At 37.9% G+C, this 16,103-nt stretch overlaps 1 protein-coding gene across 19 annotated transcripts in view; it reads left to right on the forward strand.

Annotated features, from left to right (window-relative positions):
• Nucleotides 1-16,103, forward strand: part of LOC128145622 (E1A-binding protein p400-like) — a 54,713-nt gene that overhangs the window by 16,634 nt on the left and 21,976 nt on the right. For 14 of the 19 annotated variants that reach the window (XR_008236524.1, XM_052796021.1, XM_052796022.1 and 11 more), the window contains 17 exons: nucleotides 264-316; nucleotides 1,469-1,526; nucleotides 2,217-2,306; nucleotides 3,539-3,646; nucleotides 4,411-4,604; nucleotides 4,794-4,971; nucleotides 5,638-5,774; nucleotides 6,151-6,320; nucleotides 6,795-6,969; nucleotides 7,353-7,489; nucleotides 8,699-8,885; nucleotides 9,850-10,016; nucleotides 10,862-11,016; nucleotides 11,539-11,775; nucleotides 12,839-13,003; nucleotides 13,852-14,019; nucleotides 16,000-16,094. Coding sequence is in view for 18 of the 19 variants with exons in the window: in XM_052796021.1 (XP_052651981.1) it covers nucleotides 264-316; nucleotides 1,469-1,526; nucleotides 2,217-2,306; nucleotides 3,539-3,646; nucleotides 4,411-4,604; nucleotides 4,794-4,971; nucleotides 5,638-5,774; nucleotides 6,151-6,320; nucleotides 6,795-6,969; nucleotides 7,353-7,489; nucleotides 8,699-8,885; nucleotides 9,850-10,016; nucleotides 10,862-11,016; nucleotides 11,539-11,775; nucleotides 12,839-13,003; nucleotides 13,852-14,019; nucleotides 16,000-16,094 (2,474 nt within the window). In the remaining variant the exon portion in view is untranslated. The remainder of the gene's footprint in view (nucleotides 1-263; nucleotides 317-1,468; nucleotides 1,527-2,216; nucleotides 2,307-3,538; nucleotides 3,647-4,410; nucleotides 4,605-4,793; nucleotides 4,972-5,637; nucleotides 5,775-6,150; nucleotides 6,321-6,794; nucleotides 6,970-7,352; nucleotides 7,490-8,698; nucleotides 8,886-9,849; nucleotides 10,017-10,861; nucleotides 11,017-11,538; nucleotides 11,776-12,838; nucleotides 13,004-13,851; nucleotides 14,020-15,999; nucleotides 16,095-16,103) is intronic. The other 5 variants (XM_052796032.1, XM_052796033.1, XM_052796038.1 and 2 more) reach the window with 2 other exon arrangements.

Here is a 16,103-nt window from a genome sequence, read left to right on the forward strand (position 1 = left end):
TCATAAGAAATCCAGTATAAATTCTGATGGTATCGTTTCACATAATTTCACTCAGTGGAGTTTAATCTTGTTGGTGTAGAATTGTGAGATGCTAATCATAGGTTGTAAACAGATCTGAACTATGAGATATGGTTTTTTTCATGGTTTTGTGCTAGATTTTGTTAATATTTCTTGTGTTTTATGTTGAATGCATTTAAAGTTCATGTAAGAAACGTAAAATTGGGAAGTGACTAATGCATACATCAAGTATAATAATTTTCCAGGTAAGGATACAAAACCTACAGAAGACCTTTTATTGGAAAAAGAAAGTGAAATGGTAAGTCTTTCTGTTTCTTAAAAAACCCATCAGATTAGTTTAAATATGGCTACCTGTATGAAAAAGTTTTGATAAATGGTGAAAAAGTTTTTATAAACATGAAATGTTTTCCTTAAATATACGGTGATGATAAACGGATTTCTGTGTAGTTACTAACAATTGACCATATGGTCATAAGCACAAATATAATTTTTTTCTGGTTACGAACCACAACTTTTAATGGGGAAGTAGATTGTGGTTAATACGTGTCTTTTAAAGTAAAAATTCATACTTACTGAGTGGCTTTGAATCATTCATTCTAAGATTGCAAGACCAAAAAAATGTACAAATTAATTGCCAATTCATTTTGGGCAGGAGTTTCATCTACTGTAACCAGGGGTAAACTTTGTGGGGCATGAAAGCATGTTTTCAGCTGTTCAATGGTGATTTATCTACTGAGAGATGTAGGTATATGTTACAGAATGGATCAAACTGAATGAAACTTAAATATCTTCTGCCCTAAACAAAACGTGTGCTAGGACTCCTTGGCTACATCTATGCAATTGGGAAAAATGGATGAGGGATTGTTCTGAGGCCCCGAGCCATCTGGCATGGCACAGCTGATGCCCACGTGCTGAAATGCTCCCCTTTCACCAAGCAGAATGCCTGCATCTAAATTTCCTGTTTGTTAGGAACAAGCTTTAGCATGTGTTATCAGCCAAACTGTGGCCTAGCACTGTCTGTGAGTGTTAATTTGCACAGGCCAAACCATGCTACAGAGTATGCAGGACAGCTGAGAGTGAACAGTTGTAGGCCTGTGCCATATCTCTTTTTTACTGACTAGTGAAAGTTTAGTCCTTGATTCCAATCTGGGTAAGAGTTTTGTGCCTCAGTAATGTTTCTAAGGGAAAGAGTGTACTATGGCTCTGTGCCACAGCTGGACCTGAGTAATTTGAACCACAAACACTTGAAGTGGCTGATTGCACGCTGCCTTCAATACAGAAGCAGAGTATCTGTTTTTGCATGACCAGGAAAGGACTAATAGGTGTTAAGTGTCTATAGCAAATGTTGTTGTGATTGCAAGGCACTTTGTGCTTTCTTTAAAAAAACAAACAAGAAACCTCCCTAACTTTGTTTTCTACTATTTTAAATATTTTAATTATTTAATGCTAGGGTTCTTCATCATCTGGAAGGAAAAGAAAGGCAAGCACATCTTTGACTGATGAGGAAGGTAAGTCACTTTTCAAAATTGTGCATCTATAGCGTAGTACATAAGTTGTGTATTAAAACCCTGAAACCACAGGTTTTCAGTGTGTTACTACATGGATGCAATGATTTTCACAAACCAAATACCAACCTTTATCCATTTCTTAGAGAGATTAGACAGGCGATTAGGTAGTAAATTTTCCTTAAAAGAGCTTCAGTGAAAATTTGAAAATAAAATTTTCCCTGAAAACACACTGGCATCATTGTTAGTGGATTTTAATTCTTTCTGTCCTCATTCCTTCGTTTCCTAAACCTTACGAGTGGTCTTAAACTTCTTTTGAGGATTTCAGACTGAATTACCCATCTAGTTCAGTTCCTTTCTTGTGATGACATCTGTGTCATGTTTCTGACAAAGAAAATCCCCAGTTTAAAGCTCCAGAATAATCTGTCTCTGATGACCATTGTCAACCAACATTTAACAGTTCAAGACTGCCTTCTGACCTGAGGCAGAAGTGCTTCTCTCCTTTTCACTTACCTTTTAAGTTCTACATATAGTTGCTTTCAGATTTTCTTGGTTTCCATACACGTCTCATTCTTTTTGAATCCTGCTAACTTGTAATATTCTATACTAGTACACTTCAGGGGTATATAATTACAAACTTCCTGAATTATTGTGTAATTTGAACGCCAAGATTAGCATTTATTTTTATTTTAGTTGAAGATGAAGAAGAAACAATTGAAGAACAAGAAGCTAAAGAAGGAAACATAAACCATCAAACTGAATTGTCTAATCTAGCCAAAGAAGGTAGGCGTGTAGCTTGGTTCTTCTCTGTGGTGGGCTCTGAAACAACAGGTGAAAACACACAGCAGTTATTGTATTTGTAAATAGGGTTATAGATGAGAAGTTGAATGCATTCAGATGTTCAGTCATATGTAATCTGAATTTATTTTTTGCTGTTTGGAAAGCTGTAGCAGTTTATGGGATAATGATGGACATCTGTACTTTATAAAGTGGTCTGTATACTTACATACTAGTTATCACACAAGGTGGCTTGAGAAAAAGTATTTCTCTTCTGAAGCACTGCATTTCTTCAAAACCTCACATCAAAAGACTCTCAACCTAAGTTCTAGGAGTGCATCATAAATACTAAAAACCAGAAGTATATCAGATTGAACATGAACATTTTATCATCAACTGTCTTGAGTATCTCAGAAGGGTTTTGTGACCCACCTGATAGGTCTGAAAGGGCCCTGAAGTGCTGGTCTGCGGGGCGGTATAAATGCTTGAAGGTAAGGGGCTTTTAGGAACAATGCTCTGGCTAGCAGCTCTCTTTCATTAGCAACGTAACAATAACTGCTATGGGGAGCTTGATGTATGCAAAGCATCCCATAGGGATCACTTCACTTATCGTGGTAAAAACCTTGCTGATTTTTAGAGGCAAGCTTCCCATTAAGCTAAGCCCCCCTGGCAGTTAATATGCAGTTTCCAAATCTGTTTGTTTGGTCTGTTTGGCAGCTCAGTGGCTGCAGCCAGCTGGCCAGTTGGAGGGATTATAACTCTTGGCCAGTCAGCCAAGTTCCTAATGAGGATGTTTCCTGATTGATTGGCCACCACCAGCATGCACATTCCTGCTTCAACAGATCAGACCAGGGATCGTGGAGATACTGTTTAGCAGGGTTGAGGTACAGCTCAGTTTTGAAATTCTGAAGTCTTGAACTGTCTTCCAACCACTCAGCTGGATTTGATGCCCCTACCTCCCCAAGCAGTGGTTTACTGTCAGTTTGTATGGTGGGTTTGTAATATAGTAAAAAGCACTCTGGGTGAGTAAACTGCTTGATGTAATGCTAAGTGTTCTCTGTAATCGAGGTCATTAAATAAATATTGCCATCATCCACCTAATGATTACCTCTCCAATTAACTTCTGATTAGCAAACTGGCTTTATACAATTGTGAAGAATATAATGAGATTAAAAACAACGGTATTGATTGTTACAAGTTTTGATATTTTTAAACTTACATCCTTTAATGACCTTCAGCTGAATTGCCTCTGGAAGATTTACTAAAGATGTATGAAGGTGCCTTTGCAGAAAATTTTCACTGGCCCCAGCCGAAGCCTGACAGTGAAGAGGATAGCAGTGAGGAAGGTAAATTTTTGTTTAGAAGAAGTTGTGCTGACTTACAAGGTGAAATAAGTTGATTGGCTCTTCAGGTCTCTGTTAAAAGACATTTTATACTAGGGGAAAACAAATATTGAGTGAATCACATTTAAAATGTTATTTTTTAAGTGAAGAAGAATGTTATATATAAGAATGAATGGAAAGTACAGTGGCTTTCTTGCTAAGCATTTGGAATGCTCTTTAGAAAAATTAGTCTTATTCCCGTTATTACTAAGTATTTTTGGATAGTGGTCCATGACGAATTTCTTCCTTCTTATTTTTTTTTCATTTCTCAGCTTATGAAAAGAGGGTGGTGTTTGCCTGTCTTAAAGTCAAGATGTATGAGATTCTCAGGAACAATAGTGAGCCATAGAAGAGCCTCTCTACACTGAATTAAGCAGCACACTTCATAGCTAGCTATTATTACACATTTGCCGTCTGTTCTGTACTAACGTGATGATAGAATTACATATTTGAGGGTAGGTTTTAAGTAGCATTAGAGGACCTCCCTAGGACTTGTGAAAAGCTAATGGTCATGTTAGCGTAGCTAGTATGAATGTCCAGAACATGAACATGATCCTGAGCATAGGCTATTTTCATTTTAGCTTGACTAGCCTGAAAATCATGAAATTGTTTTTGAAAGTTAGCTGCCTCCTTTTAGACCCCTGTCTGAATTCTAACCATCTCAATTCCTTTGTGTAACCGCTACTGACGTTTATTTTAAATGCCAGTGTAATTTTTCTCTCTCATAGAAATGGAAGACCATATCTCTGAGAGGGAAAGTCCTCAGAAAGAAGTTGTCCTCATAGACTCCCTTCTCAGCATTGACCAGTACAAGGGTATAGACAGATCAAGTCCTCCAAAGAAGCATATGCGAGACATAGCAGAAGTTGCTGCTGCAGCAGAAATGCTGTTACCTAAAGGCAGCTCTAGGATAACAACAGCGGTAAGACTCCCTATTTTCTGCTACTGTTTGTGCTTTTACATAAAGAATGCTTTTTTTATGATTATGCAGATTTTAGCAACAAATTACAATAAATATTTTCTAGTTATTAAACTATAGAATGGTTATGCTTTGTGACATGGTCCATGAATTTAACTCAGAAAAAAACCTATCAAATCATTCACATTACAGGTAAAATACAATACTCCATCACTGCTGTATGGGCCTCTCAGAGAATATCAAAAGATTGGGCTGGATTGGCTAGCAAAGCTGTACAGGAAGAATCTCAATGGCATTCTGGCAGATGAGGCTGGGCTTGGAAAAACAGTACAAATTATCGCCTTTTTTGCCCACTTGGCTTGTAATGAAGGTAAGTTCATTTGCCTGACAATTTTAGACAGGTACTGGGCCAGCATTATCTTTGTGAATTGTAGCCTAGGGTCATGTTTTTTTCTGCAGAACCATATCAGACTTTAGTTAATGCACAGAGTAAGATTATGTCAGAAAAACTTTCTTAGATTGTGTGACATAGGGGTGCCTTCTTATCAAGTATACTGTTTGATCAATCTGCTGTTACTTTCTAGGTGACAAAATTCTTCTGAAGCCTAGTTTTATTAATATAAAAAAGCCTTACAAATTGTTTAATGACCAGATGGCCACAGATGGTTAAATTCAAGGAGTAAATATGAACAATTGGACAAGTGTGTCTTGTATATCATCTCAGATATTACTAATAGTATTGTACTGAGGATGGTTTAAGAATATAAGTAAGGCAAAGCTTGTTGTGGAGGTAGTATCTCGTATTCAAGCAGTTGATGTAGTTGAGGGAAAAATAGATATTAGATACACAAGGGGTACTTGAGGTCTGAAAAATAATAAAGAATAGATTAGTCATTAAAATACCTCTGTTGTTATTTGATCTAACTTTTAATGATGAATTTAGTGCACTGCACTTAAAAATCAGAGGAGAATATAAGCCACATGAATTGTCAGGAGTCTCTTTCTACTGTTAACTGCTATGTTTCGTCTTCTGTAGGTAATTGGGGCCCTCACCTTGTTGTTGTACGGAGCTGTAACATACTGAAATGGGAGCTGGAATTGAAACGCTGGTGCCCAGGGTTGAAAATACTTCTCTACTTCGGCAGCCAAAGGGAACTTAGGGCAAAAAGACAGGTACTGTATTTTGCAACTCTTTCATTGTTGTATTTAGCATTTTAGATGGCAAGACCTTTAACCTGCATTTATCTGTATGTTCCTTACATCCTGATGGGATATGAGAAGTTTTTAACACTACAAGTTGGTTTACAAAGAGATTCACACCTAACGGTTCTAGATTTTCAAAGGCATTTTTGGAACTCCTGGGTATTGAGCAATATGTGCAATACTTAACCTGCTTTCTGAACTGATTATAATTCAAAGGCCAAGACTGTCCTTTAGAACGTTCTGGGTCATAGCATCTTTCTGTTCTTAGTGAAGAAATAGCTGGTTGTAAGATACTTGAGAGTTCTGCCTTAATTTTTCTGTCTCATCCTCTCTTTCCTTTTTGTAGGAATGGACAGAACCCAACAGCTTCAATGTGTGTATCACTTCCTACAAACAGCTGTTCAAAGGCCACCCAGCATTTATGAAAATGCGATGGAAATACTTAATAGTAGATGAGATGCAACAAATAAAGAACATGACTGAGAAACACTGGGAGGCACTTTTCAGTCTCCGCAGGTATGGAGCAGAAAATCGTTTTCCTGCTGGCAGTGGGTTTTTCTCTCTTCATGTCACACAGTTCTCTCAACAGAAAACTGAGAAAAAAACTCTTGATTTGGTCTGCCCACGTTCTTGTGCAACATGCACTTGCGGAGGTGCCTTTAGTTGAAACAATTAGGATTCAGAGACATGGTCAGGATGTTTTTGTTGCCACTGTCTTAACACTGTAACTCTTCTTCGCTGATACTCTGTGGTCCCAAACAGATCTCCTTGTACGTTCTGATACTCGGCAGTGAGGAAGTTAGTTTGGTGGTATATTCAAGACTAAAAAGATAATTTATCCTAGATTTAATTTTATTAGCAGTACTTATTTCCTCTGTGTATCTGACAAACCTAAAGCTACACTAAAGTATTTTTGAATATTGGTGTCCTTTTCATAATGATACTAGCTAAATGCTGTATCATTTAAAAATCTTCTTTTATTATTCACAGCCAGCATCGTTTGCTTCTGATAGACACTCCTTTGCATAACACGTTGATGGAGTTGTGGACCATGGTACATTTTCTGATTCCGGGAATTTCCAGACCTTATCTAGATTTTCCAGTAAAAGCAGCTAATGAGGAGAACCAGGATTATTGCCATAAACTGGTCATCAGGTTACACAGAGTATGTTGTAATTTTTTCTCATCTGTCCTACTACAGTAGTTAAGCTGTTGGGGGAAAAAAAAAGGAAGAAATGAAAAGATGTGGTTCAGCTTGAAATTTCTGGCCTTTCTTAACACTTTGTTCAGTTTGGATAGAAAGCCCTGCTGGAATAGTATGGAGATTTCTTTTAAAAAAATAATATAAGTCTCAGATTTTGAAGCATAACATTCAGAAATTAAAGAACAAATTAATGCCTATACAACTGTGCATAGCAATATGATTATATATGGCATATGAGGTTTATCACATCAAATGTGTTAAGTGTGAATAGGTTTAGCTTCCTGTTGTAAAACTGCATCTTTGAAGTGAGAAGTTTTTTTTCCCTCAATTATGAAATGTTTCAGATGATTCAGCCATTTATTTTGCGAAGATCAAAGAGAGATGTTGAAAAGCAGCTAACAAAGAAATATGAACATGTGCTAAAGTGTCGTCTTTCTAGTCGACAAAAAGCTATGTACGAAGATGTCATATTACAACCAGGGTAAGTAGTTAAAACAGTAAATAAAACATGCTGTCATTTTTGGTGCTTAAGCAAGATGATAAATGATTGTCACGGTTGGAAGTGTTTTAGTGTTTTTCTGAAATTTTCCACTGTGACCAGTGAATAGAATGTGATTACATTGTAAACTAAAATTACAGGCAAGTGATGCTATGGGCCCAGTGGAAAATACGCATTTACCTCTGGAACCTAAAAATCAAGTTGTAATGGTCAGGTTTGCTGTGCTATTTTTATTTAAAATTTGTCTCTAATGAGTGGTTCTTTATTTCTTAAAGCCCAAAGTGTTTCTCCTTGCACCCACCCATTTACCTGTGTGGTGGTATCAAGTGGTTATTGATAGGTGCAGGGATGAAACAGAAACAAAGCAGGCAGAGGGTAGGGAGGTGGTTAGGTCGTATTTGACTGTAAGGTAGCACTGGTCCTTAAGTTTCATGTTTCCAAATTTACATTTGGTACAGTGCTACTTAAAATGCTCTAGAAAGACCTAGGTAAAATCTAAGCTTGTTTTAAGACTTTTGCGTTGCTGTCCTGGTTTCAGCTGGGATAGAGTTAACTGTCTTCCTAGTAGCTGGTACAGTGCTATGTTTTGAGTTCAGTATGCAAAGAATGTTGATAACACTGATGTTTTCAGTTGTTGCTCAGTCGTGTTTAGACTAAAGTCAAGGATTTTTCAGCTTCTCATGCCCAGCCAGCGAGAAAAGCTGGAGGGGCACAAGAAGTTGGCACAGGACACAGCCAGGGCAGCTGACCCAAACTGGCCAACGGGGTATTCCATACCATGGGACGTCCCATCCAGTATAGGAATGGGGAAGTGGGGGCGGGGAATCGCCGCTCGGGGACTGGCTGGGTGTCGGTCGGCGGGTGGTGAGCAATTGCACTGCGCATCATTTGTACATTCCAATCCTTTTATTATTGCTGTTGTCATTTTATTAGTGTTATCATTATCATTATTAGTTTCTTCTTTTCTGTTCTATTAAACTGTTCTTATCTCAACCCACGAGTTTTGCTTCTTTTCCCGATTTTCTCCCCCATCCCACTGGGTGGGGGGGGAGGGAGGGAGCGGCTGCGTGGTGTTTAGTTGCTGGCTGGGGTTAAACCACGACAGTTGCACATTCTCACCTTGGTGGTTTGGGGACATCTCCATAAAAGCTATACTTAAATTAATGTATTTCTGTATAAATTACGTGGTAGAACCCAAGAAGCCCTCAAAAGTGGACATTTCATCAGTGTCCTGCATGTCCTGATGCAGTTGCAACGGATTTGTAATCACCCTGATCTGATAAACCCTCGGCTTTCAAGTACCTCCTATGTATCAGAAACACTGGAATACAGAACTGCGTCTCTGGTATTGAGTGCCCTAGAAAGGGATATTTGGAAGGTGAGTAGAAGAGTAAACTGTTTTTTTTTCTCTTAGTGCCCTTGTTGAATTTCAGTACTTAATATTGTTTCTTATACATCATAAGTCTACCCAAAGTTTATAAATAGAAAGAATTCACTATTCTGTAACTGTGCCTACCAAGTGCATACTTACTGCATCTCTTTTTTGTAATAGTAGTTTGAACTTTTCAAGTGATTTGTAATCAGTAATTTTTCATGAACTACTTGGTCAAAGAGAAATTAGCTTTGCTTTCATCATACTCATGTTTGCAGTAATTTTCCAACACTGGAAACACTCTGGGTAGCACAGTGCTTATTTATGGCATTCTGTAATTTTCTTTCTGCTTTCAGTAGCTAAAGGAGAGCAAGACTTATCACATAAGAGTGAATATTGATTCAGTGACTAAATTAGTACACTTCTGTCAATCCATTTGAAGTACCACTATTTGTGTTATCATTAAAGAAGTGATCCCCCTCTTTGAGATAATCAAAGGAAATAATTGCATTAGAGAGAAGCATGAGTAATGGAGCAGATGAGATGATCTTTTTGGCTGATCTTGTTTCCGTCCTTCATATTTTTCTACTAAATTATATGTGTACCTTCATAGTTTGGCATTTGAGCCCGATAGTTAACAAAGACCTTCTAAGAGTTCTACTTAATTCTTTGGAAATTATGGTATATGAAGAATTGTTAAATGTGCCTTGCTTTGATTTCCATAATTGGCTAATGATTTCAATTCTTTTTCTTCTGACGCTGATGCTTAAAATGGGACTATCAGTTTAAGATATATTTCCAAGGTTTCTAGACAGTTTTGGCTAATAATTAATAGTTTACTTTTTAAACTTAGAGCATTTATTTCAAGTTAAAAAGTAAAATATAGAAAATGAATTCAGCATAGAACATAGAGAGGATTTAACTGTTCGGGTCATCACATAAAATAAACCTTATTTTACAATATTCCTAGGAGTCAGACCTGTCTCTTTTTGATCTCATTGGAATGGAAAACAAAATGACTCATTATGAAGCACAAATGTTGCCAAAACAAAAGGTTACTAGAAAGTTGATTGAAGAAATCTACAGCTCCCCTCCACCACCAGCTAGGCCCAACCCAGTGAAGCTCAAACCAAGCAGGTATGTAAAACTGCCCTCCTTTTAAGCTAGACTTACAGGAGGAAAATGGAGTTCTGTTGCTACATTTACAGAGTTCTGTCTGCATCTCTGGTCTGCATCTCTGGTAATGTGATTCACACAAAACCTGAGACTTGACTTTGCATTTTATTATTCTGTTGCTTTCTTGTTTACCCTGGAAAATAGGGATTCTATTTTAATAGTTTTTTGAGGCATACAATTCCATTTGAAGCTTGTTTATGGATTTTCCATAGTTTTTACTTCAAATGAATTTTATTCTTGGGGTCCTTGTTTATGGCAAGTGAGTGTTTTGCAAAATTAGCGTGGAGATAATGCTTCAAGACTAAGCTGGGCCTACAGTGTTAGCTGTGCTTGCAGTGTTGTAAGAGACATAGGAAGTTTTATAGCAGTAAATTTTTTAAGAGTATTTGTCTCCTAGCGAAGTAGTGATTTCAGAGTAATGTGGAACTGTTTTTTTGATGCAAAGGAGCTGCCTGATGACCTGCCAGCATGTTCATGTCTCTCTGGAAATGATACAAGAGCCCCATTCTTTTTCCAGATATTGGGCTAGACTCTTTAAGCTGTTTGCTGTAATTCTGATTCATCCTGCATTAAACTGGATGCATGGCAATGAAAGTTTTCTTCTTTCTTGGACTCAGCAAAATGACTTTACAGAGCGTCCACACATGAAGTTTGCTGAAGTGATAAGTCTTGCCAGCTTCAGCCATCTGTGAGAAAGAGAGTAGCACCTGATATGATCAGTTTATACTTTCCTCGGGTGAAGAGTTTATTTTTAAAGGCCAAACTGTGATCTTCCTGTAGACTTCGACTTTTCATACTCTTTTCAGGTTGTTTCAACCCGTTCAGTACGGTCAGAAACCTGAGGGCAGGACCGTAGTTTTCCCAAGCACTCAAGTACAACGCACGGTGGCCACAGCAACGGTAACTCAACAGGGACAAGTACGAGGAAGATCACCCATAGCTACAGTGTCTTCAAATCAAGGTAAGAGAGTTAGTGCTAGGTTGGTTACCTGAGCCCCTGCATAGACGGGTACAAGTTAGTCTGTTAATAGAACTCCTTTTCCCTCTAGCTTAATGGTCTAGAATACTAGTGGCTTAAAAATACCAACAGATTAAGTGCCAGTAAATTTCCCCACTAGTCTCTACCGTATGATCTGCCAGTATAATGCAAAACTAAGCGTTGTGTAACCTAACTGTTAGCATATGGAGTAAATATGGCCCAGTTGGTATTTAAACCCTGATCACGTGTAATGTTCTGTCAAAGATGGGAGTTTACAGTGCTTTTGTGTATTTATTTAATCTTTAAACAATGCTCTCCAAATATATAATGTTATAAAAATAGGATGGAGTAAAAGGTGTGGATAGAAATCCCAGTCTATAAGGACAAGCCGTTCCTGTAGCCATTTTAATATCCTGTTGGAAGGTTTCTTTTTAATGCAGGTTGTTTAAAAGAGTGGAGTTAAAACCTCTAACAGCTTGCACAAACAACCCTTATTGATTGCAGCCGCAGCAGCACAGTTTCAGACAACTCAGGCTTCCACCAGTGCTCCAAGACACCAGCCCGCAGCGACCTTCACCACAGCAACTAGCACAGCCAACCCTGTGAAACCGCGGGGCCAGACCTCTGCGCAGGCCTCTCAGCTAGGCCAGGCTCAGCCACAGGCCCCCTCGCACACCATCCAACAGAGTGTGCTGCCTCAGAGGCTGGTACTGACCTCTCAGGCCCAGGCACGGTTGCCTAGTAAGTGGCCTCCCCTTTCAAGGTTTCTCCCACCTTTGTACTACAATGAGGTTAAGTTACTAGGCACCCTAAAATGTGTACAGAATCGTTGTTTTTTTTTCACTCTTCTGATTAGCCTTGCTCAGTATGTTGCTTATGACCAAGGAAAATCGAAAATTGGATAAGAAACAATAGAATTGCTGTGGACATACATTAGCGGTGTCAACTTAATCTCCTATTTCTGCATGTTTCTTCTGCTGGCAAGACTTCCTTCAGACCAAATGTTTTAGCTCTGTCCTAATTATTCCTTTCATATTAAACACTAATCCATCTGCTAAAGGCCTCTCTCGCAGAGAGGAACGTCGCAACTGTTAGGCAGAGAAAAGCGATGAGGCTTTGCTTTAAGGTTGTATGTGCACTGCCTATTAGCATGTGTATAGAGTACTGAGCACTGATGTATTAATTTTATCTCTGGGGTAATGCACTGCCTTTACAAAAGCTAAATTTTCTCGCCAATGTTTTCTCAAAATCATAAAACTTAATGCTTAAATGCCTCTAACCTTTCTGCATTTAAATCACAAAAAGCTCGGTCCTTGTCACTTTAAAGCTTTTTGATTTGTCTAAGTGCAGATCGCTTAATATAAATCCCGTTTCATCAGCAAATTTCAGGCCATTTCAAATGTGTATTTACAGTGCCACATGTGTGAATATTTTTGCCTCTTCCTTAAACCTTCCTTCGTGCTCTTGAAAAGGCAGTGAAAATCACTTTAATGTCTATACTCGTTCTGTTACAAAGTGTCACATGAGTTTTCAGGTAGCTCTTAACTTTTTTGCTAATGAAAGTGATAACTTCTAAAATGTTGATGTTCTTACCCTTTCAACAATCAGCTTTTTTCCAGTTTGTCCAACAAATATAGAAAGCAATACCTGCTTAACTTTTATATGACACTTTTGATGCACTAAGTATAATTATGCATGGAAGGCGCTTCAGCACCAGTTTACTAACCAAAACTTAGAATTGTGAATATTGAACAACCCACCTCCCACTTCGTTTTTTCTTAATGCCTGTTTCCCTCCTTAACAGGTGGTGAGGTAGTAAAAATAGCCCAGCTGGCTTCTATAGCAGGAGCACAAGGCAGAATCGCTCAGCCAGAGACCCCTGTAACACTGCAGTTCCAAGGGAACAAGTTCACTTTATCACATAGTCAACTTCGCCAGCTCACTGCAGGGCAACCCTTGCAGTTACAAGGTACTTATTTCAAAACAGGGAGTTTTCCATTATTTAGAGTGCTCATGTTTTGATATGGGCAGCACGTTCCTTGTTGCTATATGTTAAGGAGATTTTTCCATCCCCACTGCTTGTACTGTTCTGCTCTACCTGTTTTCTGTGTGAGACAGAGATAACAAGGTAGCTCTGTTTTGAAAAATAAATGCCTATCAAATGAAAGATGTGGTTACTTTCTTTTTCTGTATTGTTTTTCAAGATTTTATTATTGAATTTGTTTTCCCGTGTATGCAATATAGCTAAAGTAAGGTGAGGCATTATTTCAGATAAACGTCCTGATGAGCAGAAGCAGACAAAACTGAGGATGTTCTTGGTTTGCTCTGAAACAGTGTAAATAATACTTAAAGATTGGTGTGCCTCTGAATTTTGACCCAACTATTACCCTGACCTGAATGCTCTGCCTACAATACATTTTACTCTGAAATTTCCCTTGCTGGTGGTATGTGTGTTGCCAAATTCATGAGAACCTGGACATCTTGGTTATCTGTGGCCAACAAAATAAATAGAGGGAATGCTAAGTGAGAATTTTTTGGTTGATTGGATTTCATCTGAATTCCATATAAAACACCTAGATTTAGAATGATACCCCTATGACACGAAACTCCTCTTTAGCTGTGAAGACTGAGGTGTTTCCCTCCTATCGGATATTATGGAACTTTAAATCAGATTGGTGTAATGAACTTGTCTGGGAAAATTTAACATAGTTTGAAGCAGTAACGATCAGTTTGTAACAGTAGTATCTTTTGCTGGAGAACACTATTTATTCTTTTCCACTCTATCCAGCCTAATTTTTTTTAAATCCTCCATTGCAGGAAGTGTTCTTCAGATTGTTTCAGCACCTGGTCAGCAGTATTTGAGACCTCAGGGTCCAGTTGTCATGCAAACGGTTTCCCAAGCAGGAACTGTTCAGAATGCTCTGAATGCTTTAGGAAACCAACATCAAGCAGGTGTCCCAACTTCCACAGCAGTGACACAGCAAGGTAGGTTTTCTAGCCTGAAGAAATGTCTCTATCCAAACATTCAGTTACTAAAATCACATTGATACATAACTCCAAATTGTTACAGATCATAATTCTGTAAGGTGAGTTCAGAAGCAGGTAAACTATGAGACAAATCCTTCTGATTTGTGTGTGATGTGTACTGGAATTTTAGATAATTTTTTAGTACAAACTTGGGAGAGTTTGCAACTGTATTAAATATACAGAATTTTTTTAACCAGTTGTGTCTTAGGTCAGATTTTTGTGGGAAGAAGTGAGTTTGAAATACTTTGTTACTTTTTTCAAAGAAAAGGCAGGATGAATATTTTTTATACTGACAGAGAATGTCCAGCAATCCTCTCCATTTTTCTGCATTGATTTTGCTTTTATCTAATTTTCTTTGGTTCTCTATCTAATCAAGCTACTGTTTTCCCTTTCCCTCTGCAAATACTGCTTAGGTGTTTGGTGCCTTGCTGCAAATGTGATCAGTTCCTTGCTTAAAAACAGGATCAAGATGTTGATCAAAAACAATAGAGAAATTGCTGTCTAGGATGCATTTACAACAAAACAACAGATTGTTAAATGATGATAAATGCAATGCCAGGAGTTCGTTCCCTGGAAGTGGCCATCTGCTGTAATTTTCTCTAGATATAAACCATTCCCTCAAAACAGACTGTTTACTGCTCCTTTTTGATGTATTAATGTGCCCTTGAAGTTCATATTTTGACTTTCTGAAGAGTAAACATCTCATCATAAAAAGGGAGAGGAAGCTTCAACAGCCTCCCAGTTGTTGGGAGGTAAAGGATTTCTGTCATATTTTGGAAGATCTGTGGCTCAAATGTTTCACCCTCCAGCTCTGATTACATTACAGGTACTCCTAATATGGCCACAGTTCAGAATGAAAATTGATGTAAGATTTCTACAAAAACTCGTGCATCTTACTACTGTCATGATGGTGAAAAGAGAGCTCTGTGAAAAGCAATAACTACTAAAGTACTGTTTCCAATTGATAGAAGAAAACATTATTATTTTTGCTGTTCATCTTTGGAGGAAGATGTAAAGCGTATTAAAAATACTTATTTTGACTTTCTGCATTTTGGAAATCCAGAATTATGCCAAATAAATTCCATTGCTTTGGGTGATTGGAAGCTGTAATTGCTGGGCTCATGTGTAGCTTTGTAGTAAAATTGGATTTATACTGGCTATCTGTATTAGCTTGTTTGTAATAAAAATGCAGAAAAGCAAAGCTTAAACTTCCGCATACTCCTTGGAGTCTGTTATTCTTAATGTAAGGGCTAGCACCTGCTTGTTAACTTGAATGCGGTTCTTCATGGGTGTATTGACTCGCCACTAAGTACAGTTTCACAGTGACTAGTGGAGGGTTGTGCTGCTTTTCTAGTACAAATAATCAGTGCTGATGAGCAATGCATTCTGGCTGAGATAGAAACCTATGTATCTTATCAAGAAAATAACTGCTACGCAGTGTCTGTAGTCTGCTAGTACATGAAGGGTATTACTGTAGTTTCGATTAGTTTACTTGTGTGTAATGGTCTTATAGTTTTGTTAGCTGTTAGAACAATCTCTTCCCTGCCCATGGCAGGGGGGTTGGAACTAGATGATCTTTAAGGTCCCTTCCAACCCAAGCCGTTCTATGATTCTGTGATTTAGAGCATAACTTCTAAATGTTAATACCTATTGCGCTATACACGACATTTTGAATAAACTACAAATGCAGCAGGTCTGGTGCAAAGCAAAGTAAAATTCCATTGATCTATCTTGGATTTTTGTGAAAACAGTTAGTGTAAATATCTGTCAGAGATCTGATGTGTAACAAAGTACAAATTTGCAATACCCAATGGACATTTAGACTAAAAATTTGTCTGCAATTATGATGTTACAGCTATGAAATGTCTACTTATTGAACATAATAAATGAAACCAACCTTCAGAAGAATAAATATATAAACACAAGGTTTATCCTCAGTTTGTATTACAGGTAGAACTGCAGTTACTAATTTGTCATCATCTGGTGACATGGGATCAGTGTTAAAACCAGCACCTACACATGGACAATCGCAGGTACTTAAT

Source organism: Harpia harpyja, chromosome 9 (genome assembly GCF_026419915.1).
Source record: "Harpia harpyja isolate bHarHar1 chromosome 9, bHarHar1 primary haplotype, whole genome shotgun sequence".
NCBI classification, from domain to species: Eukaryota; Metazoa; Chordata; class Aves; order Accipitriformes; family Accipitridae; genus Harpia; species Harpia harpyja.